Source organism: Mustela lutreola, chromosome 18 (assembly GCF_030435805.1).
Source record: "Mustela lutreola isolate mMusLut2 chromosome 18, mMusLut2.pri, whole genome shotgun sequence".
NCBI lineage: Eukaryota > Metazoa > Chordata > Mammalia > Carnivora > Mustelidae > Mustela > Mustela lutreola.
The window spans coordinates 39,455,673-39,481,808 of NC_081307.1; the positions used below are offsets into that span (position 1 = coordinate 39,455,673).

General features: G+C 40.7%; 1 protein-coding gene across 2 annotated transcripts in view; it reads left to right on the forward strand.

Moving 5' to 3' along the window:
• CSMD1 (CUB and Sushi multiple domains 1) overlaps positions 1–26,136 on the forward strand; it is a 1,947,613-nt gene that overhangs the window by 1,490,150 nt on the left and 431,327 nt on the right. For both annotated transcript variants that reach the window (XM_059156007.1, XM_059156008.1), the window contains exon 12: positions 22,883–22,995. In XM_059156007.1, coding sequence (XP_059011990.1) covers positions 22,883–22,995 — 113 coding nt within the window. The remainder of the gene's footprint in view (positions 1–22,882; positions 22,996–26,136) is intronic.

The window sequence follows — 26,136 nt, forward strand, 5'->3', positions numbered from 1 at the left end:
ACGCGCTGAAAGTCACAGAGGTTGGGGGTGATTGAGCTGGGGTACCTGACTGTGTATCTGGGGCTCTCAGTGTCAAGTCCTGAAAAGTACAGTCGCAGCCTTGATATAAAAATCAGCCCATGAATCCCTCCCCTGCGCTTGCGGGGGAGTCATGGTCTGCCCTGCCGGTCTCTACCCGAGATGCCTCTTTACCTGCTCCCTGAAGCTGGGCCTTCAGGACACTTTGGTCACTTTCGTGAGACCCGCACGATACAAACTGAAAACAGGATCTGGGAGAAGGCTTACTCGTCAAGCTCAAGCTTGTGAGCACGGAGGGAAATGTCTTCGCAGCTTTCCCTCCCGTGTTAGGGGCTCGCGCCGATGGCCAGCACTCCTGAGCGGGAAACCGCTTTCTTTAGTGCAGGTCATGCTGCAGTGTTTCACTTTTTTATTTTTTTTGGTTCACTCGTACAATGCTCAGGCTTGCTTTCTGTTTGGGAGGGATCTTGCCCCTGAAACTGTCGGAGGGCTGCAGGGTTCTTGTGTCGTGAAGGCGAGGAATGAATGTCGCAGACACAAAACGGTGACACGAAGTGCAAGTTTATCAAGTGAAGGTGAGAACAGAAAGGAAAGAAAAAAGTTCTCTGGGGTGAGAGGGTGCAGAACGGGCTGCTGCCGCAGGCTTTTCGGGTCAGACTCGGATAGAAAACTGACCAGGGAACTCGTAAATATCCCATCTATAACATTTAAGACAAAACAGGTGAATTTGTAACCATTGTGTAAATATCTCCTCTCTATTCAGGACAGACAAGGTGTATTGTTATGTTCCCTTCTCCCTGGTTAATGTCTTGTCTCTAACATTTCTCGACCCCTGGGATGTCTGTGAGCCTGGCCAGGTAGTCCCTTGTGTGGGACCATCCAAGGGCTTCCTGTCTCTCCCTGCCTAGACCTTGGCCCTTTCCTTATCTAATACCTCCAGCTTATTATTCTGCTAGAGAAAAACAGTACTGGCTATTACACTCACTCATTCAATACTTACAGTTGCTTATGGGGTAACCCACATTAGATGGACATGCTGTCCGTGCCTTCAGCAATGCATGGGCTATATTCTGACTGCATTGGGAATATGCTCTTTTTTTTTTTTTTTTAAGATTTCATTTATTTATTTGACAGAGATCACAAGTAGGCAGAGAGGCAGGTGGTGGTGGGGTGCAGGCTCCCTGCTGAGCAGAGAGCCCGATGCGGGGCTCAATCCCAGGACCCTGGGAACATGACCAGAGCTGAAAGCAGAGGCTTTAACCCACTGAGCCACCCAGGCGCCCCAGGGAATATGCTCTTAGCATTTATCATAGATTGGACATTGTTCCCTACCACTACAGGTCTCTATCTCATCTTATTATAGGTCATATACTATTAGGACTAATAATTAAAATCCTTTTACTGGCCCATGATTTATGATAATAATTACAATAGTAGCATTAGTCATATTGTACCTAATAGTCATTGAGTATCTCATATAACATGTGCTGGGCTAAATGCCTAATACATATTATTTTATTTTGTCTTTATCTTAATCCTGTAAGTTAGGGGACAATAGTATCCTTGTGTTATAAATGATAAGACTAAGATATAGGTACATGTAGGTAAAATCCTTTAGGATTTACCCCACCTTGCCAGCCTGTGATATGCTGATGTGCAGAGAACGGAACACCCTGGGCGTAGACAGATACTGAAAGCCCATGTTGTTCTACAGGGTCTGCTGCTTACTGTGACACATGGATGTGGCATGTTGTTTAAGGGGTTCTCATTATTCTCACTGATGGTCTTTGCCTCCCCCGCCCCCTGCCTTGGCATTTATAAGCAGCTGTGCAGTCAACAGCTCCCTACAAGTGCCTTGCCACACTTGTTTTGTTTGCCTTCAGGTGAATTTCAGGGGCGAGGGTCACTTCATTTACCTTGTTATCCTTCTCCAGCAATCGCCCGAAAACTTTCTCGGTAGAAGCTCCTCTGTTCTTCTGCCACAGTGTATGAAGTTCCCTATTATGCCACCGTCACCAAATACTTACTAATTTATTTTGCCAAATTCTTAGAGATTTCATCTATGTCCAGGAGTATGTGTCCTGCACAGTGGAGCTCTGACCTCTGGGTTGTTTGCAGCTGCCACACTGACCACGTGCTCGCAGCCGGGCATGGGTCTGCAGTAGAATTTGTGAACAGTGACAGGGTGGAGAGGAACAGGGCCAGAAAGCCAAAGATGGAGTTTCTGGCTCCAGCTTTGCTATTAACTACCTCTCTGACCCAGAGGGACATCACTTTACTACTCTGTACCTCTGTTTTCATGCCTATAAAATACGTATAATAAACTTTCCCTGCCTGTGGCAAGGAGCAGAATGAACTAATGCATGCTGCAGAGTTAAGAAATGTAACCCACAAGTGAAGTAGCTTTATTATTACCTTAACAGCTAATTTAAGAAAGGTGTCACTATAGCAAATGAGAGAAAATTTTAAATAAGTGCAAAATATAAAATATAAATGCAACACAGCAATGCCTTATAAAATCCCTTAGGTCACTATTAAAGATCTAAAGTCATGGACTTATTTTTTTTTAACACTATTTGTTCTTAAGAGAGCAACAGGAAACTATGTATTACATTGACATAAGTGTTATTAGAATTTCCTCTCGATAGCTCAAATCTATAAATGAAGAACTAAATAGCCAACTGAATCAAACTGAGATGCCCTTTGGGAGACATAATGCAACAAAGATCAGTTGGGCTTTTAATCAGCTGCAGAGAGACAAGAGAAGCCACTGATCTGTTTCCTTAGTACACACAATTCCAGAAAAAGAAAGGACCCGGTTAGAGAGTTCGCAGCTGGTGTCTTCAAATGAACAGGTACTTTTAGAGAATACATCAACAAATATTTTGAAGGACTTATCTGCTAGACGTTATTCTCAGCACGGAAATGAAAATCTAACCGGAGAGACGGCGGGCACGTGGGGGCAGTTGTAGGCCAGATTACGGAATCACGGGGTCTCCTGATGCGGATTTCAGATACAACACAAGCTGGAAACTTCCTTCATGAAGACTATTTACTGCCTCAGGCTGACTGTGTTACCGTAGGTCCCTTCTTTTGGAGTGGGGGGATGGAATTCTAGCCTCGGATTTTCAGAAAAAATCTGGAAAGCCAGCTACCTAACCCAAATTTAGCTCATCCTAAATATGGTTTTCAATGTTCTAATTTTTGTTAATGGTATTTTCATTTCTTAATATTCTCGGCACAGAAAGAGAATAACTGAATTTAGGAGACCCTTTAAATGGTCCAATCTTCCCAAGAGATGAATGGATTTACTCAGGTTATTTTTAGAGAGGGACAAGATTAAAATTAAATAACTTACTTAATAAACCTCTGTTGAGATCTGTCCAAGAATATGTATTGATAATTGTCTTGAGTTTACTTTGCAGAAGAATTGTATCTGGAGTTCCTTCTGGCCTTTTCAGTGATTCGCAGTTGGTGGCCAGGATACTGCTTTAATTTCAGGTTATAGGTTTGAAATGTCTGTGCCTCTAAGGGGATGGATAGCCAACCTCAGGGACGTCTGTGAGCGAGCAGCGCTGCCAGATTTGTGGATTAACGGCAAAGGATACTAGTTGTGACTTATGGCCGCTCAATCTATTATTTCTGAAACTGCTGCTTGTTTTCCTGGAAGCTCCTCAAGCCATTGAACGGCTGTGGCCACATCCCGCTGCTGTTGTTGGCAAATCCTAAGCCGAAGGGCATCATTCTTTTTTTATTAAAAGACTGGGGAACAGCCATACAAAAGCAAACACTAACAACCGATGTTTCCCTGTTTATATATCTTCGATATTATCGGAGAAGCCAATCAATATACCTCTTAGTGCTTTTGAGAAAAGCTCAAGCAGTTTATATTAGGAAGCAGTACACAAAGATAGCTACTTAAAGGCTCTCTCAATAAAAACGTGTGTTTTCATGATTAGGAATCAAGTACACTCCTTAGGTTCTTCTAAGTCTGGAATCACATGTTCACAAGTGTTTTTCTTCATATTTTCATTCTCCTAATAGCACTGCCTGTGCGCGTGGGTATATCCGATAACACAGGTCAGACTCATGCTGCAAAACCATTTTTGTTTTTTTATTTTTTCTTTCCTTCTTTCTTCGTATTTATTTATTTGACACAGTAGACAGAGAAGCAGGCAGAGAGAGAGGGAGAAGCTAGCTCCCTGCTGAGCAGAGAGCCTGATGTGGGGCTCGATCCCAGGACCCTGAGATCATGACCTGAGGCCCAACCCACTGAGCCCCCAGGTGCCCCAACAAAATCATTTTTCACTCAGACTTCATGCACATCAGCTTTCCTGTCTCTGTCTGTTTATCTGAGAGCCTTCTTCCTCCAGTCTTTGAAGTATTTATTGCAATTCAGACAATGTAGTAGGATTCGGGGTTGGGGGATCTTTAGGGGAATGACCAACAAGGAGAAATGGAAGAGGCTGCCCAGCCTGTTAAGTTCCCTGGAGATGGTGAGCAAAGCAGGACCCTTCTCAGTACGCTACAGTGTCTAGATTCTCTATCCCAACAATTCCAGAAACCCTATCAGTGGGGAAATAAACAGACCATGGAATATCAGCATTTTAGCTTTGGGATACCAAATGTTTCAGTGGGATCTGGGAGGGCACGTTGGCCTGGGACCTTGGGAGCCATGGCAAGTTGTCTTTGGAGGTTACCTTCCTACATGGGAGAAGCCATAGGTCCCAAAGGAATCAAAGCTCACTGAGTGCTGGCTGGAGATGGGGTGGGTTGAATTCCAACTCACTGGGGGCCCCAACAGCCCGAGCCATTCTCCAAATACTCTGCTCATTCCGTCACCAGTATTGATTCCCTGTGGCTCCTTTCTCTAAGAAATGAAGAGATGCACATCTTTCTCTGCACGCTCTTGACCCAAAGCGATAAGGATCTCTTTCCTGTGAATCATCAGTCAAAAGCATTTCACGTTTGTGTTGTGTTTTTGACATTAAATTAAGTCAAAGGCAAAGCTATTCTCTTTGGCAGGGGGGATATAAGAGCATTTAAAACAATATGGGGCATCCCTTCCCTGCAGCAAGCCTGCCTGGCTTAGGCCTGTGAGCCCCAAAGGATTGTTGCAGGTGTAAATAGGAATGGTGAATAACAAATTGGTTTAAAAAGTGTACTGCGACTGCAAGATTTATCTTACTATAGTTATGATTTCTGCTTTCGTGTAATGCACATGCAGGGCTCGATCGTGGGCAATGGAAGGTGCTAGGAAGGAGGAATGCAGGGGATTGAGCTGTCATGCACTGAATCTGTCTGCACCTGCTTTGTCTCTTGGTGATCTCGTTATTCCCATTTGCTAGATGAGGACAAGGAGCGCTTGCATTTATGGTCGTGAAGGCAGGAGACTGCTCCAGGGATATCGGGACCTAAGATGTTGATACAAAGTGATGCCTGCTCACTTCTTCATCCATAACTGGTCATCACAGCCAGGATGTTGACACTGATACAACTCATCAATCTTGGGCCTTCCTGTTTATTCATGTGTGTGTTAAGTTCTAAATTCAGTCCTTGCACCCATCACCAGCAAGACACACGGTCCCCAGCTCACAAATCTCAATCGCGCTACCTTTCCTCATCACATCTGTCTCCCTCTCCCCATCTCCCCGCTGACGCTGAGAGCCACTCTGAACACCACCTATAAAATTGTAACATCGTCGGCGTGTGATAGCCATGGAATCACAGAGTATAACCTTGTACGATGGTCTTTTTTTTCCCCACCCAGCAGCTTTCCCTGCATGTTGAAAACCAGTTGGGGAATAGTTCTGTCCTTTGACTGACTCGATTTCCAGGATGCGCCATGCCTCTGTGGTCACCGTCACCACCGCAGAGCCTACTGCATTGATTCCAGGCTGACTGTCAGTTCTGTGCGGGTTTCAGTGGGAGTGTGCGTTTCATTTGCCTTGGATAGACCCCGCACTGATAACGCTGGTTTGTACATGAGTCGCATGCCTCATCTCAGAAGAAACTTCCAAATGATGTTGAGTGTCTTTTTCTTGCCTTCCCCTCTGCCTTTTTAAAATTTTGCCATCTGTACATCCTCTTTGGTAAACTGTCCATATGTCTTTTTCTTATTTTCGGATTGGATTATTTAACATTATTTTTTTAAGATTTCTCTGTAGATTCTTAGGGTGCCTGCGGCTCAGTCAGTTAAGCGTCAGATTCCTGGTTTGGGCTTGTTTCATGATCTTGTGTTTGTGAGATCTAGCCCTGCATCAGGCTCTGCACTCAACAGGGAGGCTACATGGGATTCTTTCTCTCCCTCTGTCCCTCCCCTGCCCCTGACTCTCTCTGATGGAAGGCAGGCAGGCAGGCAGGCAGGGAGGCGGATTTCTTGGCCTATTCTAGATAACAGTCCTTGGTAGAATACATGGTTTGCTAGTATTTCCCTACAGTCTGTTACTTGTCTTTTTATCTTGTTCATATAAGTCTTTACAGAGCAAACGTTTTTAATTTTGATGTGGTTGAATTTATGAACTTTCCATAACTTGTGCCTTTGGCATCAAGTTTAAGGACTCTGCTTTTCTTAGGCACTAGTCCTTTTAGATATTTTAGTGCCTACACCATTCTATATAAATTTTGGAATAACCTTGTATACATCCCTAAAGTTCTCGGTGGGACTGCAGTAGGACTTGCATTATACCTGTCGAACAGTTGGGGGAGAGTTGAGACTTCCAGTTCATAAATATAATATTTGCTGCCATTTATCAAATGCTTTTTATGTGTCATTTGATGTGAATATAAAATTGTCCCTTGTTAGCTAGTTCCTATTGTGGATTATATTACTTGACTTTTGAATCCTGAACCAGCCTTGCATGCCTGGAATCAATTCCACCTTGTGGTGGAGTCCCGGAACGGCCAGCAATCCCTGTACCAAGGGAGGAAAGATGACTGCACTTGGCTCTAAAGAGAGGAGAAGGCAAGGGGTCCGTGCTCAGAGAGGAAGACCCTTGCTCTTTTTCGCTCCTGCTTTTTTTGGTCCTTAGGATAATCACAGATCTTATCACTGTTTCTCAAGCATGTCAGTGTGACAAGGGGTTTTGCTGGAGCTGGGGGAATCTGCTTACGGGAAAGACACGATGTGCTGATCTGCATGTTCCTGAGTTCTGGTACACATAGTGCAAAGGGCAGTGCATACATCTCTTAGGTCACAGGATGGTTGCATGGGCTAAGAAAGTGTTGGGGACGCCAACTTCCCGTAGCATTCCTATGACAGTGTGGTCACGCAGGCCTCGGCATTCTAAAGGCCTAAGCCTTTCTCCAAAACCTTCCATCGCCCCCAGCAGCCTCCGTGTTACATTTTAGCAAGAAAGGTATTCTGGCTGATGGGTGCTCTACATTAACCCCCATAGTGTTGCACATTATTGGATTAAGTTTCTAGTATTTTATCAAGGATACGTGTGTCTGCGTTGATGAGACGTACTGGTCTGTGCCTCCTTCCTCCTTCTCGGTCCCTTTCCTTTCTTCCCTGGCCCTGTCCCTGCCCTTCCTCCCTCCTTCTCTCCCTTCTTGCCCTGGTTTTCACGTCAGAGTAACACTGGTCTCATTTGACGAGTTGAAAACTATAACTTCCTCTGTTATGTTCCAGAGAAGTGTATAAGAACATAGTGCTGATTCCTCAATAAAAGATTGGTAGAATTCTCTAGTAAAGCTGTCTGGGTCTGAAGATTTCCCTTGGGGAATCTTCTTAATGACAAGATCAATTTCTGTAATGGTCTTAGGACTATGTGTATTGTCTATTTCATCTTGGGTGAATTTTGATAGTTTGTGGTAATCAGAGAATTGTTTCATTTTTAATAATCTGTCAACTTTATGAGTCCAAAGTTAATCATAATGTTTATTATGTAGTCTTCTTTATGACTTGACTCTGTAATAATATCTACGGTTTTATGCCTCATATTGGTAATGTGTGTCTTCTTTCTTCCTCTCCCTCTCTCTCTTTCCCCTCCAGTCTTATAAGAAGAAGCTTATCAATTACATTGATTTTTTTTAAAAAGAAATAGCTTTTGTTTCTTCTTTTCTATTTTTTTTTCTCTATTTTCAATTTTATTGACTTCTGACACTTATCATATTCTTTGCCAGCTCCTTTGGGTTTATTTTGCTTTACTATTTGTAGTTCCTTGAGGTTGGAACATAGATAATTATTTAATTCCTTTTCCCTTATGTAATGTAGTTATTTTAGTACTATAAATTGTCTTGTTGGCATTGTAATAGCTGTATCCCAGATTTTTTTAAAACTATGTTTTGTTCTCATTTTGATTCTGTTCTTGTTTGTTTCACTTGAGACTTTCTCTTTGGATCATGGATATGTATTGTTTAAGTTTCATGTGTTTAGAAATTAGTATTAAAAATATTATTATTTCTGGGGCACCTGGGTGGCTCAGTGGGTTAAAGCCTCTGCCTTCGGCCCAGGTCATGATCCCAGGGTCCTGGGATCGAGCCCCACATCTGGCTCTCTGATCAGCAGGGAGTCTGCTTCCCTTCCTCTCTCTCTGCCTGCCTCTCTGCCAACTTGTGACCTCTGTCTGTCAAATAAATAAAGAAAATCTTTAAAAATATATATATATATTATTATTTCTGTTTCTTTTTTTTTTTTTAATTTTATTTTTTCAGCGGTCCGAGATTCATTGTTTGTGCACCACACCTAGTGCTCCGTGCAATCCTTTACCTCTTTAATACGCACCATCAGGCTCACCCACCCCCCACATCTCCCTCCCCTCTAAAACCCTCAGTTTATATTTAGTTTCTTTAAATGTGTGGAGGTCCATCGTCTGACCCAGAATGTGGTCTGTGTTGGTGAATGTTCCATAGTAGCTTATAAAACATGTGTGTTCTGCAGCTGGGGGCGGGTGAAGTGTTGTGCATGTCAGTTAGATCCTGTTGGTTAGTTGTTTAATTCAGATATTCTATAAACTTGCTGATTTTTTTTTCCAGTTGGTAAATCACAGCTGCTAAAGTCCTCAGCTATACTGTTAATTTGTTATTTCTTCTCTCAACTCTATCAGTTTTGTTTCGTGGATTATGAGGTTCTAGTATTTGTTGTTTGCACATTTAGAATTTGTGTTTCTTCCTGGTGGATCAATCATTTTATCATTGTATAATGTCCCTCTTTGTTTCTAGAATTTTTTGGTTTATTTATTATTTTTATTTTATTTTATTTTACTTTATCATTATTATTATTTTTATTTTAGAGGGAGAACACCATGAACTGGTAGGGGAGGGGCAGAACCTTAAGTAGGCTCCACATTCCGTGCAAAGCCCAGCTCAGGCTGTGATCTCACGACCCTGACATCAGTCATGACATGAACCAAAATTAAGAGTCAGACTCAACTGACTTGAGGCACCCAGGTACCCCCCCAATTTTTTTTTTCTTCTCATGGCTATCTTGATCATATATTAATGTGGCTGCTCTTGCTTCTTTGTTATCAATATTTGCATGGTATACGTCTTCTCATTCTACTCTCAACCTACCTATGTCCTTGACTTTGAAGTGTGGTTTTTTTTTTTTTTTTTTTTTTTTTTTTTGGTGAACAGCATGAATTTGGGTCATGATTTTATCCATTCTGCCTCTCCGTGTCTTTTAATGAATTACACCATTTATATGCGAGGTTATTACTGATATGTTATTGTTTGCATCTGTCATTCTATAATTTGTTTTCTGCTAGTTTTCTCTAGTTCTGATTCTGCTGTTTCTTTCTTTCTCTCCCTCTCTCTTTCCTTCCTTCCTTCCTTTTTTTCCTTCCTTCCTTCCTTCTTTGCTGTGAGTTATTGCAACATATTTTAAAGGATTCCATAGTTCTCAAAATGGTTGCTCTAGGTATTATAATAGACATTAATGATGTGTAACAGCCTACAGATTATGAGTTTTCTATTACTCTTGTAGCAACTTGGTGAGTTAAAACAGAAATTTATATTCTTATAATTCTGGAGCCTAGAAATCCAAAGTCAGTTTTGCTCAGCCAAAATCAAGGTGCAAGCAGGACCACACTCCCTCCAGAGGATCTGGGGAAAGATCTGTTCCTATATTCTTCCAGTTTTTGATAACTGCTAGCATTTCTTTGGCCTCTGGCCCTGTCACTTTCCTCTCTGCCTCCAAGGTCACACTACTTTCTTCTCTTGTGTTTGAAATCTTCCCCTGACTTCCTCTTAAAGGACTCATGTGAAGTCCTGTAGTGCTCACCTTCATAATCCAGGATCATCCTCCCCCACCCCCGCCACCTTGAGATGCTTAACTTAAGACACATTTGTGGAAATGATTGCCATATAAAATAACATGCACAGGTGCCCTGGATTAAGACGTGCACATTAACATGGCCGTCATTCATCCTCCTGCAATAGAAGGACATCATCCTACTTTTACCACTTTGCCATATAACCTTACTTCCATTTAGTCCCCTTTAGCTTTCCAACTTTTACATATCATTATCTTGAGTTCAGAGGGTGTTATAATTTTTATTCCAAACATTAAATATGATTTATGGAACTTACTATGAAATGAAAGTATAATTTGTGTTCCTACATTTTCTTCCCTGTCCTGTTCCTTCTTTCCCTTGATGTTTCAGCTTCCTCCTGTTTTCTTTTTCTTTCTTTCTTTTCAAAGAAGTTCATGTAGCCAGTCACTAAGGTTGGGTCTACTAGCAGCAAATTCTTTGTCTGACATTTTTAAAAATTCCCTTGATTTCTGAAGAATACATTCACTGGATATAGAATTTATGGTTGACAATTCTTTTCAAATCTTGAGAAAGGTTGTGACACTTCTTTTGTCCTCCAGTGGTCAGGAGATACACATTCAGAAGGGTAAATCTGAGTAAATAGTGAGTATTGCTCTGGCTATTTGCCAGATGTTGTTCTTCATCTCTAGTTGTCATTTAATTGGATGTGTCTTGGCATGGTTTCCTTTAGGGTTTATCCTGTTTGAGGGTCACTGAGTTCCTTAGAACTGTAGGTTTATGTGTTTCAAATACCTTCACTTCATGGTCTTTCTTTTCTTATTATGAGACACAGGTGATAAACAAAGATTGGCTCTTTTGCTTCTGTCCCCAGGACCTGGAGGTTTTGTTCACTTTTTTTCAGTCTGTATGTTTTCTGTTGTTCACTGTAGGGGAATTCTATTCATGTGCTCTCAAATTCACTGATATAATCACACATCTCTACCATCAGCCTTCTATCAATTTTTATTTTAATTTATGTTGTACTTTTTAGTCCTATAATTTCCATCTGGTTCTTTCTTTATAACTTCCATTTCTTCACTGATATATTTTTCATCTTCATGCAGATAATTTGTAAATAACTGTTGAATCATTTAATGATGGCTGTTTTAAAACCCTTATCAGATGATTGCAATACCTGCTTTATTTCAGGTGTTGTCAGTTGGTTGTCTTTTCTCATTCAAATTTTGATTTCTTAGCTCTTAGTGAGATAATTGTATCCTGGCTATTTTGTCTATCATATTAGGACACACTGATACCATATAAATCCCTCACTATAGCAGCTAATGACCCTGGGTAGGCTCAGCATACAGGTCTTTGCCAACGTTGTGGGCTTGGGTTCCAATGACGGGTTAATTTTCAGATAAATTAAAGTGTTGTCTTGGTCATTTTGGTTGATGTAGTGCCACTGGCTCTTGTACGCATTCTTATTGGGACCAGGATGTTTCTGGGAGGGGAGTATTTGGGATCCTGCAACCAGTTCCTCCTTCCTCATACCCCTCCCCCTGCCTAGGTTTCTGGGAATGGAGGAAAATCTCAAGTTTCCCATGAGCCAAGACAAAATGTCTTCCTCAGTCAGGTCACTTGTGTGGCTGAGTCTCTCTTGTAACTTCTATCTGTCTTGGTATCTTTCCTCAGAAAAGAGAACCCTAGGTTCATAGGGAAAGTGAAGGCTAGACATTTGTCATTGTTAGGGCTCTTTGTCTTAACAGCTACCTTGCTGCCTGTTGTAGTTAAAGGGATATCATCTACATCCTAGAGGAAAATGAGCTTATCTGGAGCCTTCTGTTGCCTGGTTGGGAAACACCCATCTGGTTGGTATTCTATTTGTACAAGCAAGGCACCTGGTACTGTGGTGTTTCTTTGGTCCTGGGTCCCAAACCAGCTTCTCTTCTTCTCCTTCCCTTTAGAGTTCTCTTGTGGTTGTCTCTTGTGATGTTTGAAGGGTTTATGCCTATGCTTAGCAGCCAAGAACATGGAAGAAAATGTCTCCCAAGTCTGAACTGGTAGTCCATATACCTTTAAATAGTCTGAGCTGCCCTCAACAGGAGAATCCTATAAGATTACTTTGGGACTTAATACTTTGGCTCAGTACTTCAAATTTTGGACTAATATTTTTCTACAGTTCTATATATAAAGATTTCATGATTTGGACTCAGCTTCTTGAATATGAAGTAGAGGTTACAGATGACTGATGTAATGCACATCCTGTTTTGTGCTGCTTGGCTGGAGTGGCTTACGGCCTAGTGAACAAAGTCAGCCGCATCAGAATGAAACATGTGCTTGAGTCAATTACATGTAGATGCCAACTAGGAAAATCATGATGGCTTCAGCATAAGTACAGATTACATCCAGGTTTCATCTTTTACATCATAATATGGTAATTTATTCTATAAAGCCACAGCCTTGGCTTGTTTCTCAGAGTTAGCTTGATTTGTAAGTCAGAGAACAATTTCTCTCCACTTGTTCAGGCTCTCTATACTGGTGCATATCATGTAAGTAGACATGGTGACTTTCATGAGAGAGGAGCCCGTCTAGGTATAAGTTGGATTAAGAACCTTTAGTGCCCATCAGGGCTCCCTCCTAGGCTGATTTGCTCTCAGGTCTGGGTCAGTACTTGGTCAGTACTGTATCTGAAGAACCCAAGATCACAATTGTGACCAGTGTTTAAATCCTGTCTGCCTTGTTTTTTTTAGTGAATAACTTGACTTATGACCCTGGCTGTGACATCTCTATGTCAGCCAACCTTTACCAAGGGATCATATCAGGGCATCTCTTAATCTTATTAAAGGTATTTTCCTCCCTCTGTGAGAGGGATGGTCTGTCCAAGTGCCTGAACAGATCAGATATGCTGTCTTCTTCTAAATTAATTAAATTCTTCTTAGAACTCCAGCACTACATAATTAAGACAGATGGCCAAGTGAAATATTTATTTTAAATAACTGCATTTTGTACACTTCCTGCAGAACTTATGAAATTTATGAACAGTAAGGAACTATAAAAACTTCAAGATCAGTGAATTCTAGGCCAGTTTGTAGTTTAGGAGGAGAATTTGTTTTTCAGCTGCACATTTACCATAAAAATGCTTATGTTAAAGGTTTAGCACACTATTTTCCTTTTAGACATCCACCAGAAGAATGAGCTAAAACTTTTCTGTCTTACTAATTTCATGCTTTGACAGCTTTGTGGCGTGCTCACTGGTGGGTGTTTTTTATATCCAGGTTTGAACAAATTATTATCTTTTATAAATTGGTATACAGTAAAATAGGAGTTGTTGGTGCACAAATCTGCAAGTATCAACACATGGATAGATGTGGAACCAGCACCAGAATCAGGATACACAGTGATTCTGTCACTCCTAAGCTTTCATTCCTTCGTAGCCACACCTCCCACCTGAACACAGCTGCTCTGTTCTCCATCACTAGTTTCATCTTATTGAGAATATCACAAAGAATAGTTACACTCTACATAATTTCTTAGAATGTAGGTGGAGTGTAATGGCATATCCTCTAAAGAAAACAGGCAAGCAGTTCCCTGTGAACTTAATATACATTTATCATAACATCCAGGAATCCCACTCCTGGGTATTTACCCTAGGAATATAAAATTTACCCTACGTGAATGTATACACCAACTCTATTCCTAACTGCCAGATGCCTGTAAGCTATGGAAATGCCCTTCAACTGGTGAATGGACAAATACACCAGTAGCATACTCATCCAGGGGAATTCTACTTAGCAGAACCAAAGACAAATTTACATATGTAGGAACACAGGTATTCCCAGAGGCACTGCATTGAGTGGACATTATCATGGTTGGTTTAGCCATCCTTTCAAGCAGACCCATTTCACTTATGTAGGAACAGAACTCCAGAATCAACAAGGACCAAGGAGAAGATCTGTTCAGAAATTAGTTCACTCTTCTGTAAATTATAATATTTACAGCTACCAAAACATCATAAAGTCATTGTGTCATATGGGTGCAATTATGGCTTAAAGAACACTGACTTCCCAAAAAATGAAAGAAAGAAAGAAAGAAAGAGAGAAAGAAAAAACCCTGACCCATTTTCATGTGAAAGAGTTGAGATTTTTCTTAATGTAATGTGTTGTGTTTGTTAGAAAGGAACAAATATATAACCAAAAGTCATTTATTTCAGGTTGACAAAATCATTTAATATACTGGGAATTATTGTCATAAATACTGTCTATTCCTTTTTTTAAAAAAAGACTTTATTTATTAATTTGACAGATAGAGATCACAAGTTGTCAGAGAGGCAGGCAGAGAGAGAGGGGAGCAGGCTCTCCGTGAGCAGAGAGCCCGATGCAGGGCTCGATCCCAAGCCCCTGGGATCATGACCTGAGCTGAAGGCAGAGGCTTTAACCCACTGAGCCACCCAGATGCCCCGAAATACTGTCTGTTTCTATTCAGCAGGAGCACTGACTGCAAGAGACACATCAAACCACTAAATGCAAGTCAGCTCTACCTTCTCTGAAATCTATCAAAAAGCAAAAGAATTTTAGATTTCAACAATTCCTTTAATATAATTCAATACAATTATTTAACAGATGAGGAAGGTCTTGGAGGGGAGGGGATGAGGAGGCGAGTGAGCCAAGTAGTGGGTGCTAAGGAGGGACACGTTGGGTGTCATACACAACATTGGATCATGGACCACGGCGTCAAAACGAATGATGTACTGCGTGTTGACTAACATGATGTAACAAAACAAACAAACAAAAAAATGAAGAAGCTGACATAGAGGCAAAATAATTTAGCTTAAATTAAGGGTGAATTAATGTCAGAGCTAAAACAGGACCCATTGTACCAAGTTCTTGGTATGCCAAGATACAATAAAGATCTAAATTATCATTTGGAAATATTCCTATAAAATTTTAATGTGTGTATAAAGTAAATTTTAATAAGGGTTAATTTATATTTTCATTTATGTATTTACTCCAAAAATATGCATGTTATATGCCAGAGGCTGGGATACAAAGACCAGGATGTAAGCTTACCCTCAAGGAAGTTCAGAATTCAGTAGGACACAGATGTTGAAGTAGGTGCTTTTATGTATTTGTCTTAAAAGAGGTATATACAGAATTCTACAAGGGGCTAGAGAAAAAATTCTTACATTCTCTAAAAAAGTTAAGAAATACCTAGCAAGAACCTTCAAATATTTAAGAACTCTTAGTTGCTGTCCAAGAAGAATGGGCATCCTAGACGGTGATTTCAGTATTTGCCAAAAACCTGGAGGATGAGAAATGCCAGTATTTTGGAGAATGGATACAAAGGTCAATATGTTTGGGGCATGAGGAGCACCTTATGTGTGGGACAGGTTGGGAATTCCGATGTAGAGACAGAGGGCAAGAGAAAGCTGGGTATCTCCAATATGATGGCTTTTTTTTCCAAAAGAAAATTTCATTGTAGTTTTATAACAAAGCAAGTTACTTAGTGTTTCATTAGGATAACTTTATTTTTATGTTTAAGTCAAAATATTGTATCTCTCTGATATGAGGAATTTGAGAGGCAGGGCGGAGGGCTTGGGGTAGGGAAGGAAAAAATGAAACAAGATGGGATTGGGAGGGAGACAAACCATAAGAGACTCTTAATCTCACAAAACACACTGAGGGTTGCTGGGGGGAGGGGGGTTATGGAGGCGGTGGTTGGGTGATGGACACTGGGGGGGATGTGCTTTGGTGAGCACTGTGAAGTGTGTAAGCCTGATGATTCACAGATCTGTACCCCTGGGGCAAATAACACATTTTATGTTAATAAAAATAATTTTAAAAATGATGTACTCTAAAGAAATTTTAAGAAAAAAATGAAGTTGTTTTAAAGAAAGTGGTTAAAATGTATGTGTTAGGATGACTGCTGAAGTTCTGTTTTGTTATTAAAACAAGCATCTATTTTAGTTTCAGGTACTAATATATTTTTTTAAATCTTGCTTTAAACAGATAAGCAGTTACAAAGGGTAATAATATCATTTTCTCTTTGTTTCAAAAAACACATTTGTCAGTGTCAGAAAACGAAAATCACCCCAGAAACATGAAAAAAGAACAAGAAGGAAACTATTTTCCTTTGTTTTAAGTAACAGTACAATAATTTTAAGGTTAAAAATTTAGCATAAAATACTTTAAAAATTTTTCAAGTAATTTTTAAATCATTAAAGAAACTTAAAATAATTATTTAAAAATAATTGTGAGTTAAAAAATAATTGTGACTGTCATTCCACAGTTATTTTCATGAGTCAACCAGCTAAAAATAGTTGGTTTAAATGCTAAAGGGAAATACAAACCATGCTAGTCTGACCTTTGACTGAACGAACTTTGTGTTAAGTATAGCCGTGCACCTGCTTGTTCAGTTTTACGTGAAGCGACAGACTGGCATAGATAGAAATAAAGTACCAGCTAGTGCAGAACGATGAGAAGCTCAAACATATGCGGCAGAGGTATTTCTAAAGTGGTAAACTTGGCAACCAATTTCTTCAAGGTGTGAACATCTTCTACATGACAGTTCAGTTTCTAACAACTTAGAATTAAGCCCAAAGCCTGGAAAGGAAGGTATTCCAGGACCACGAGGCGGGTATGAGGCTGCTTCCGTGATGCTGGTATGGGACGGTTGGCACTCAGACTAAGGAAGTAGAAGCAGAGAGAAGTGGTGTGATTAGTAGGACCTGCTGGTGATTGGGATGGCCAAGAGGGGCAAGCGAGAGAAAGAACTACCTCTGCCAACCTCCAGGCACCTGGGGGCTGGTCGGATGAGGTGGGTTTGGGAGATTCAGAGAAGGGGGCAGTTCAGACTCCCTTGCCTAAATGTTCTTTCTCTGATGTTTGCAAATGAAGTTATCCGTGGAGAGAAGGGACATAGGATTGGGAAGGAGCTTGGGAAAGATGATGATGTTTGAGACAACAGCTAGTGGGCTGGGAAGGAGAAGTGCGCTGGGTGTTGAGGGTTGGGCAGGACTCTGGGGACCATGGTATCTATTGGTGTAAGTCAGAAAACTCTTCACCAGGTTAGAGGAAGATGGATCAGACTGTTAGGTTGGTCCTAAGTGGGTTCTGTCCGATGAATGGAGCAGAGGGTAAGGCTATCGAGAGCACCATGGAGGGACTGCTGGGCGCGTGTATCCGAGTATCAGCCACACTGTCCAGGGCGTGTAAAATGCAGTGAAATAAATAGAGGCCCCTGGAATTTGAAGACTGGATTTCAGGCGAGTACAAGCCCATAACAGTTCAAAGACACCGGTGGTCACAGAGAACAGTTAAGAGCCTAGGATTTTTATTATAAAGAGTAGCAAAGTGACCAGCACCTCACTTTAAATGGAGGGTAAGGAAGGGCCCCTGCACTTGAAAGGATCAAGGGACTATGACTCGTTTAGCAGAACTGTCCATGTGGACACTCCTAACAGCCACGGGTGAAGATGGCACCACGGGTGAAGATGGCACTCACCCTGCGGGTTGCAGGAAGATGGCAGAGCTGAGCAGTGGGGTGGCACTGGATAATGTCATGAATCTCGAGATCCAGGGGTATAGCATGAGTCGAGAGCGGACACAGGGAATGTAGATCAGAAGGACGTGGACTCCACCCCCTTGCAGAGTTGATAAATGCCAAAAAGAAGATGTGGTGTGTACACACACACACACACTCGAACATTCTTCAGCCATTTATAAGAATGAAATCTTGCCATCGGCAACAATATGGATAGAACGGATGGACCCAGATTATATTATTCTAAGTGAAGTAAATCAGAGAAAGACAAATACCATCTGATTTCATTTGTGTGTGGATCTAAATATAATAATGATAAAATAACAAATAAACACAAAACCAGGAACAGTCTCATAAATCCAGAGAACACATTGGTGGTTGCCAGCAGGGAGGGGGCTCTGGGTGGGTGAACTAGAGGAAGAGATTAAGAGGCACAAACCTCCAGCTGTGCAATAGATAAGCCACAGAGATGACAAGAACAGCATAGGGGATATAGTCAGCAATGTAATAGCACTGACCTGTGACAGGCAGTGTCTAAACTTACCATGGTGAGCATCGCATAATGTACAGAGTTGTTGAATCACTATGTTGTACCCTGAAACTAATATAGCATTGCATGTCAAACATTTTTCAATAGAAAAAAGAAAAAAATAGGAAGAAAAAAGCATCATCGTCTACTTATTTCATAAGTAACTAAGAACCAATATATATTAGTGTGTAAGAAAAATCAGTGGTTATACTTCTCTCTTCTTTGTGTTTATATAAACTTTATGACAAAATGATACTTGTCTTTTTCTATTCATTGTCTTACCCAAGGCCGTGATTCTTTTTAAGGAGTCTGTTCTTATGTAATCTCTACACCCAACATGGGGCTCAAACTCATGACTTCAAGATCGAGAGTTGCTTCCAGGGGAGCCAGCCAGGCCCCTCCCTAGAACAGTGAATGTAACCTAAGTTACAACAAGTAACTGTTTATAATCGCTGTAAGAACAGACATCCCTTCATATATTCACATAGTCCAAGGCAGTACAAGAGAAATTAAAAAAAAAAAAAAAAAGGAAAAGACATAAGCCAGGTAGAAAATGAGCACCAGAGTCCCCTTCCTCCAGAAACACCAGACATAACCTCTGCTGAGAAGGGTTAGGAAAACTGAATACAGAATGAATCAGCAGGTCTCTCAAGGCTTGAGAATGATATAAGGTGGCCAGGATTTTAGAAGATAGAAATCAGAGAAGAACAAATATGCATTAAGATGAATCTCATATTTCATAAATCACTTTCCCCTGGGGGCATTTTCTGATTCTCAGTTTAGGGCATCCTGGCAGACAGATAACAGTGACTCAGAGAAAATGGTTTTGGGAGGCATGGGATGTGGGGGCCCCTGAATTGGGCTATAAAAACAGTGAGGACTTGAGGGCCCAAGATATCAAGGAAAAGAGAACCAGCCTGGCATCTGCTGGGTCTTGATGTATTTGCCTAAGCCTCACTCTCCTGGGATTAGAAGAAAAGAGCCTGAACAAAAATTTGCTGTTACAGTTCTACAGAGCTCAGAAGAACTGGAATGTTCAGGCTAAGTGGACAAAGATGATGTCCAAGACCTATTTTTTTAAGGAGATCTAGTCGTAAATATATTCTCTGGATTGTGGCATAAGAAGGAGTGAGCCCTGGGCAGCAGGCTGGAAATACAGCTGGGAATCATTCCGATGACTGATGGGTTGAGGCTGTCACTCTAATGTCAGAGGAAAATGAAAACAGTATTCAGAATTCTAGATTGGTGTCTAGGCTATGTCTGCCATTCAGTCAAAGCTTACCTGGAGTGTCCAGAAACTACGCCCAATGACCCCAACCCAGGAGACAGAGGAGAAAAAGAACGAGACATCCAGACATTGCAGTTAGCACTCAGGGACTCTGGGAATTAACTATGATTTATAAAATTTAAGAAAATAAGTGAAAATGCAAGTTGGTGCAGCCTTTTTGGAGAACAGTGTGGAGATTCCTCAAGAAATTAAAAATAGAACTTCCCTATGACCCTGCCATTGCACTACTGGGTATTGACCCCAAAGATACAGATGTCGTGAAAAGAAGGGCCATCTGTACCCCAATGTTTATAGCAGCAATGGCCATGGTCGCCAAACTGTGGAAAGAACCAAGATGCCCTTCAACGGACGAATGGATAAGGAAGATGTGGTCCATATACACTATGGAGTATGATGCCTCCATCAGAAAGGATGAATCCCCAACTTTTGTAGCAACATGGACGGGACTGGAAGAGACTATGCTGAGTGAAATAAGTCAAGCAAAGAGAGTCAGTTATCATATGGTTTCACTTATTTGTGGAGCATAACAAATAGCGTGGAGGACAAGGGGAGATGGAGAGGAGAAGGGAGTTGGGGGAAATTGGAAGGGGAGGTGAATCATGAGAGACTATGGACTCTGAAAAACAATATGAGGGTTTTGAAGGGGCGGGGGTGGGAGGTCGGGGTACCAGGTGGTGGGTATTGGAGAGGGCATGGATTGCAAGGAGCACTGGGTGTGGTGAAAAAATAATGAATACTGTTATGCTGAAAATAAATAAAAAATAAATTAAAAAAAGAAAATAAGTGAAATAATCAATAATTTTACCAGAAAACTGTAATCCATAACAACAAACCAAATAGAAGTTTAAGAATTGAAAAATGCAGTATCTGCTATAATTAACTTGATCTAGGTGTTTGAATTGGAAGTTAGTTTAGTAAAAAATATTCCAACTGAATCAAGGAGGAAAAACACAAGGAAATGATGCGTATCTTGGGAGTTTTGAAGGAAAGAGAGTGGACAATATCTGAAAACATTGCTAAGAACTTTCCGGTACTGACCACGGACATCGAGGTCGCGATTCATGAAATTCCATCAGCCAGACAGGATACTACAACAGAAACCTCACACTGGCACAGAGCAATAAATCTGGTGCCAAACAGACAAGGAAATGTCTTAAAATCAGCATACGCAAAGAAATATTTTCCAAAGAGCAAATATGAGACTGATGGACCTGTCTCAAGATCAACAACAGAAATGAAAAGACAGCAGAGTAGCATCCCTGAAGTGCTGGAAGAAGAGAAGCTACCAAGTGAGAGCATGAAGTTGAAGGTAATCGACCAATCAAAAAAGGAAAACCAGGAAAAATGAACTTTAAGTTATCATGAAATTATATTCTTAATGAAAGGTGAAATTCTCTGGTTAGGTCAAGTAGTATAAATAAAACATAAAAATAGTATGAATCGGTTATATGACGCTTACAAGAGGCAAATACTGTATATAGAGAGAGTAACTTGAAAGTAAAAGTTCAGGAAAAGATCCTTCTGGCAAGGATTAACAAAAAGGAGAAAAATGTGGCATTATAGTCGTCAAAGTAAACAGACACTTATACTGGACATTGATGGTCTGTTCACATGTTGGTATGTTGCACTTCAACAAAAAGCATGCATAGAGAAGAAAACAAGTCTCTTCAAACCAAACAATCAAATAAAACACCAAATATAAAAGAACAATCTCTCTAGCCAAGAAAAATCTTCAAACGGAAATAATTTTTAGTGACTACACATTCCTCACTGAAATTCTGTGTTTTTTTTTTTCCAACTTTTGTGTAACATTGCATAAGTTATTTCCCATGTAATGACGACTGTTCATCTCCCTTCTAAGAAGCAGGTTTTCTGTGCTGCCCAAGGTGAGTGTGTTGGGTTGACAGACTGACGGCACGAGTGATGGGGCCGGTCATTGTTCGTGTTCCTGGAAGTGCTTTGCTGAAAGCAAAACTTCCTATTTGATAAGAGACATTTCTTTTGGTTGAATTGATTTTTTTCTTACCCTTTTTGTATTTCAACATTTTTTTTGTCAGTGCCTTGAGTTCAGTCCATGGATTTAGTGTTTCTTTGCACTGGCTGACAGCAGCCACTATGTGACTGTTTTTTTAACACGGAATAAATGCTTCATTGCAACTTCCATTTGGCGTAACCTGGACGTTGGTACGCAGAGGGGAAGTTCAATAAATTTGCCACATCTATTTCAGCTTTGCGTGCTGTTCTTCTTGTCGATATTTTCTTAATGTATGGCAACTCGTGTGTGTGTGTTTGAGAGAGAGAACAGTTTTAGTTTCACAACAAAATTAAGAAGAAGGAGCAGATACTCCAATGTAGTTCCCTCCTCCCTTACACATAGTCTTCCCCACTCTCAGCAGGCCCCCCCCACCCAGGTGGTACATTTGTTACAAATAATGAAACCACATTGACACATATTATCACCCCAAATTCATACTTTGTATTGAGAGTCACTCTTACTCCTTTACATCCTGTGGGTTTGGACCAAGGCATAAAGACATGTATTGACCATTATAGTATCATATGGGGTAATTTCACGGCCCTAAAACTCGCCTGTGCTCCACCTCATCATCCGTCCTCCTACCCCAGGCACCTCAGACTTTTTTTTTTTTTTTTTACTGTCTCCATAGTTTTTCCTTTCTCAGAATGTCATAGCGTTGCAATCACACAGTATGTAACTTAAGTTTCTTTTCATGACTTGATAAAATCAGCTCATGTCTTTTTAGTGCTGAAGAATATTCCATCCTATGATGTATTTCTAAGAGATTTTATGGTCAAGGTACGTGATAATTTCAAAGTAGGAAATCTAAGTCTTTTCTGGGTGAACCGGAACATTTCTCAGCCTAGAGATATGGATGGTGTGACGTTATTCATGTTGATGGCGTGACGTTACACAGCCCATACAGAAGAAGATCTCTCTCTCCTTCCCGTGCCGGGATCACCACCTGTTCCCGGTCTGGGACTGAAAGGCCTATATTTGGAGAAGCCCTTCAGTTCCGGACAGATAGGATGGTTGGTGACCCTGGGTCAGTTCTTAAAATCGAAGATGTACATTTTCAAACATGGAAAAGAATAATTAGTATAAAAAGTCTGTAATGTGGAGGTTTACATAGAAATATAAATTGCCAGTGGCTATTGATTCTTCAAAGGAGGGTCTGAAGGCACACACCATACTTGTCTGTTGAGGCAGGAAGACATGATGGTCTTCCTCAAGGTAAAAGTAGAGATGTTTGGTGATTCCAGTAACGGCTCTCACCTTTCCCTTCTGTGCAGATTGACCGGGTCCAGCGTCCCGGACCTCATCGTGAGCATGAGTAACCAGATGTGGCTCCATCTGCAGTCGGACGACAGCATCGCGTCCCCCGGGTTCAAAGCTGTCTACCAAGGTAGGGACGGACCCAACCATGCCTAAAGCTAGCATGTTACCAGAAGGTGAGCACCATGCTCCACGTGTGAGATACACATAAACCTGGCGTGCTTTAAAAAACAGGAGCTGGTTATTTGCTATTTCTTTAGTTAAAGCTCCACTTGTGGTCTTTTTTTTTTTTTTTTTGAAAAGATTTTTAAGTTGGAAGCCTGGCTTGCCATGATCTGTGCTGTCAGTAGGCCAAAAGGAGGAGTAGGACCGAGTAGGAACGCAGGCTCTGACAAGTGAGCACACGGTGGAAATCAGCGTTTTCTCCCTTCCTGAGAGGCAGTCATGATGCTCATTAACTAGAGGAAGCATTTTAACAATGAATCGAAGTGGCATTGATTTAATTAAGCTCCATTCTGTGCATGCTTGTGTGCAAATGAACTGGAAAACAGAGAAATCTATGTGAAGTTGGAGAGAATTCTGCCAAGATCTTGTGCAGGAGAAAATGTGTGGTTTGGGAGTTAGGAATCACAATTACTCCCAAGACCTTGGCTTCACCTCTGAATTCATGTGCGGGAGCCATTGTGTGGGAGAAGGTTTCCGTCGAGCAGTACAGCTGTGTGTCCCATAAACCAGGGCCTCACATGGGGTGTCCTCTAAGTGGCACATACACAGACCATTTTCATTCAGCCGCACTCTTTGGTGTTCCTGAGATCAGTGATCAAACAGTTTGACTCAAGAGATAAACGTGAAAGAAGCTTGGGAACACGTTCCCTTCTCCATTTTGAATTATCCAAGTCATGGGGGAGCAGCCTCTGTCTTCAGCTTCAACCCTGTAATTTTCTGACGAAGAGAAAGAAACCATTCTCTTAGGCGCAGATAATACATACGTGTCCCCAGAAGCAGTAAGATGTCTCAGATTAAAATGGCCTATAAAATATTTTATGAAACTGCTTATTTATAAAACTTTAAAGGATATATTTAAGCTATCGTTTGCATTTGATGTCATCCTTTCAACAAGCTGCAGACTGATTTGAAATAATTTTCAACAAGATCGAGAAGAACCTTTTACTATCTTGATTGCAAATTAAGAGAAGTCTTTTCAGGGTCAACTTTATACTATCACACAAATGCCTGTGAACTGAGTGTCACTTTATTAAAATAACCAGGAAAATGCATTTTAAACCCATTCATATATTTTGGTTAATACAAGAAAAAGCAATTATTAAAAGAAACTGTTTAGACTGTAGTATAAGAAAATATGCGGTGGCCATTCAGAATAAAACATAAATCTGTGTTTTACATAACAATGTACATTTTAAAAACTTAGACATTTTCCATAAATAAGGTATCAAAATTTTAGAGAACTAACGAATTACAGGATAATTTAATACAATAAAAATGGTGATGATTTTACTGGAATTATTTTGCTGGAGGGGAGCTTTTAAAAGAAAAGAAATGATTAATTTGTAAGTTTCATTGTCAGGAAAACTTTTGAAGTTCCCCTGGGCAGGAAGAAAAAATTACTCATTATCCTTTCAATGTCTGGCACAGTGTTCGTGGTTAAAGGATGGGGTAACAGTCTGTGCCTTTCATTGTTCTTGAGCTAGTTCTTACTTGGAAGGTTGTAGAAAACTGGTAACAGGCAGGCAATCCCTGACCACGGAAACACACGTGAATTCTGTGGGGAGGAAACACCATCAGTGATTGCCCGATGGCTAAAGACGACTTTGGCATCTCTTATCAAACTCATGTCAGCGTTGCTAATTGTCTTTGTGTGTGTGTGTTCTTTGACTTCTCCTTTGAGATAGGTTTTCAAATATCTTAGAGGTTCCTTCATGGGTTGCCAATTTTCTCAAAATCTTTAACATGATCCACATGTGCGTGTGTTGATGAAAGGGAGGCAAGCAGACCTACAGAGGTAGGATTTTATTTTCTTCACTTGTGCTCTGTGAATTTGTGTAGAAGGATGGTATGCCTCAATTTCTAACTGCGTATTGTAGAGTCTCAGGAGCTGAGCATACGTCATCAGAACTTGTTGCCTACCAAGCCAATAAGGTAGATCATTAACAAGCGTCTTCCAACCCCAAACCGTAAGCAGGCTCAAGTGAGAGTGACCTGAGCTGGGATGAGCCCAGCTGGCACAGCTGCACACTCCCTGTGAGCGGCAGAAGTCACGATGCTAGAGAGTTCAATGGTGGGGAGAGCCAGCGTCAGTGTCCTCTGTAAACTGTGAAGAATTCCTCCTTGCTGGGGAAATGGGGTGGGATGGGGAACTGATGGCTCTTCTCAGTAAGAAATGGTTCGACAGACGTGATGTGTACATCCCATCAAAGGTTAGGGCACAAAAGCACAGATAATTGCCGAGTACTTCCTGACATTTGGCTATGTAGACTTGACCTTTCATTGAACTTCTGCACGACCGTACAGCTATTGAAGAAAGCATGGTACGAGCGGAGTCCTTTCCACATGACCTATACTGGCTGCTGCCCTTGGTGAAATCTGAAAGCATCAGTGAAATACCAAATACTTCCCAACAGGGCAAATTGCAGTAAATTGACTCAGGCATTAAGACACACATCATAAGGTTTATAGTATGAAGACTAGAGGGACTGGCGGCATTGCCAAATCGTGAATCCTTGACTATTAAGAGATACAAGTATTCTCAATTAAAATATAATTTTATCTATATTTATAAAATAAATATATTTATTTATATTTATAAAATTATATTTCACTTATATGTATAAAATATTCTTCCAAGTGTTATATATCAGTCTGAACAACCATATAGCATTAATTATCATCACATTTAGTTGTAATTGATACTGTGTTTACTGGCTCAATAGTCTATTCATAGCTATAACTTGAGATGTCATGGAAACATAGGTGGCCGTCAGTCCTCGAGAGATTACCAATTCAAGACCACACATTATCTTTTGACAAAATAATATTCCAAGTCAAAGAGATAATTAAACCAAAAGAAACTAATATAATATTTGAGGATTTAAAAAAGCTAGAGAATGCTGTAAGGAAAGGAAACATTGTAGAAATTGTTATTTCCAGATTGCTGTATTAAGCTAATAGGGATAAAATAAAAGCCATTTGTAAAGGTTATTGTCAAAAATATAAATAATTGCATTATTTTAACTACAGTTGTTTGGGGCACCTG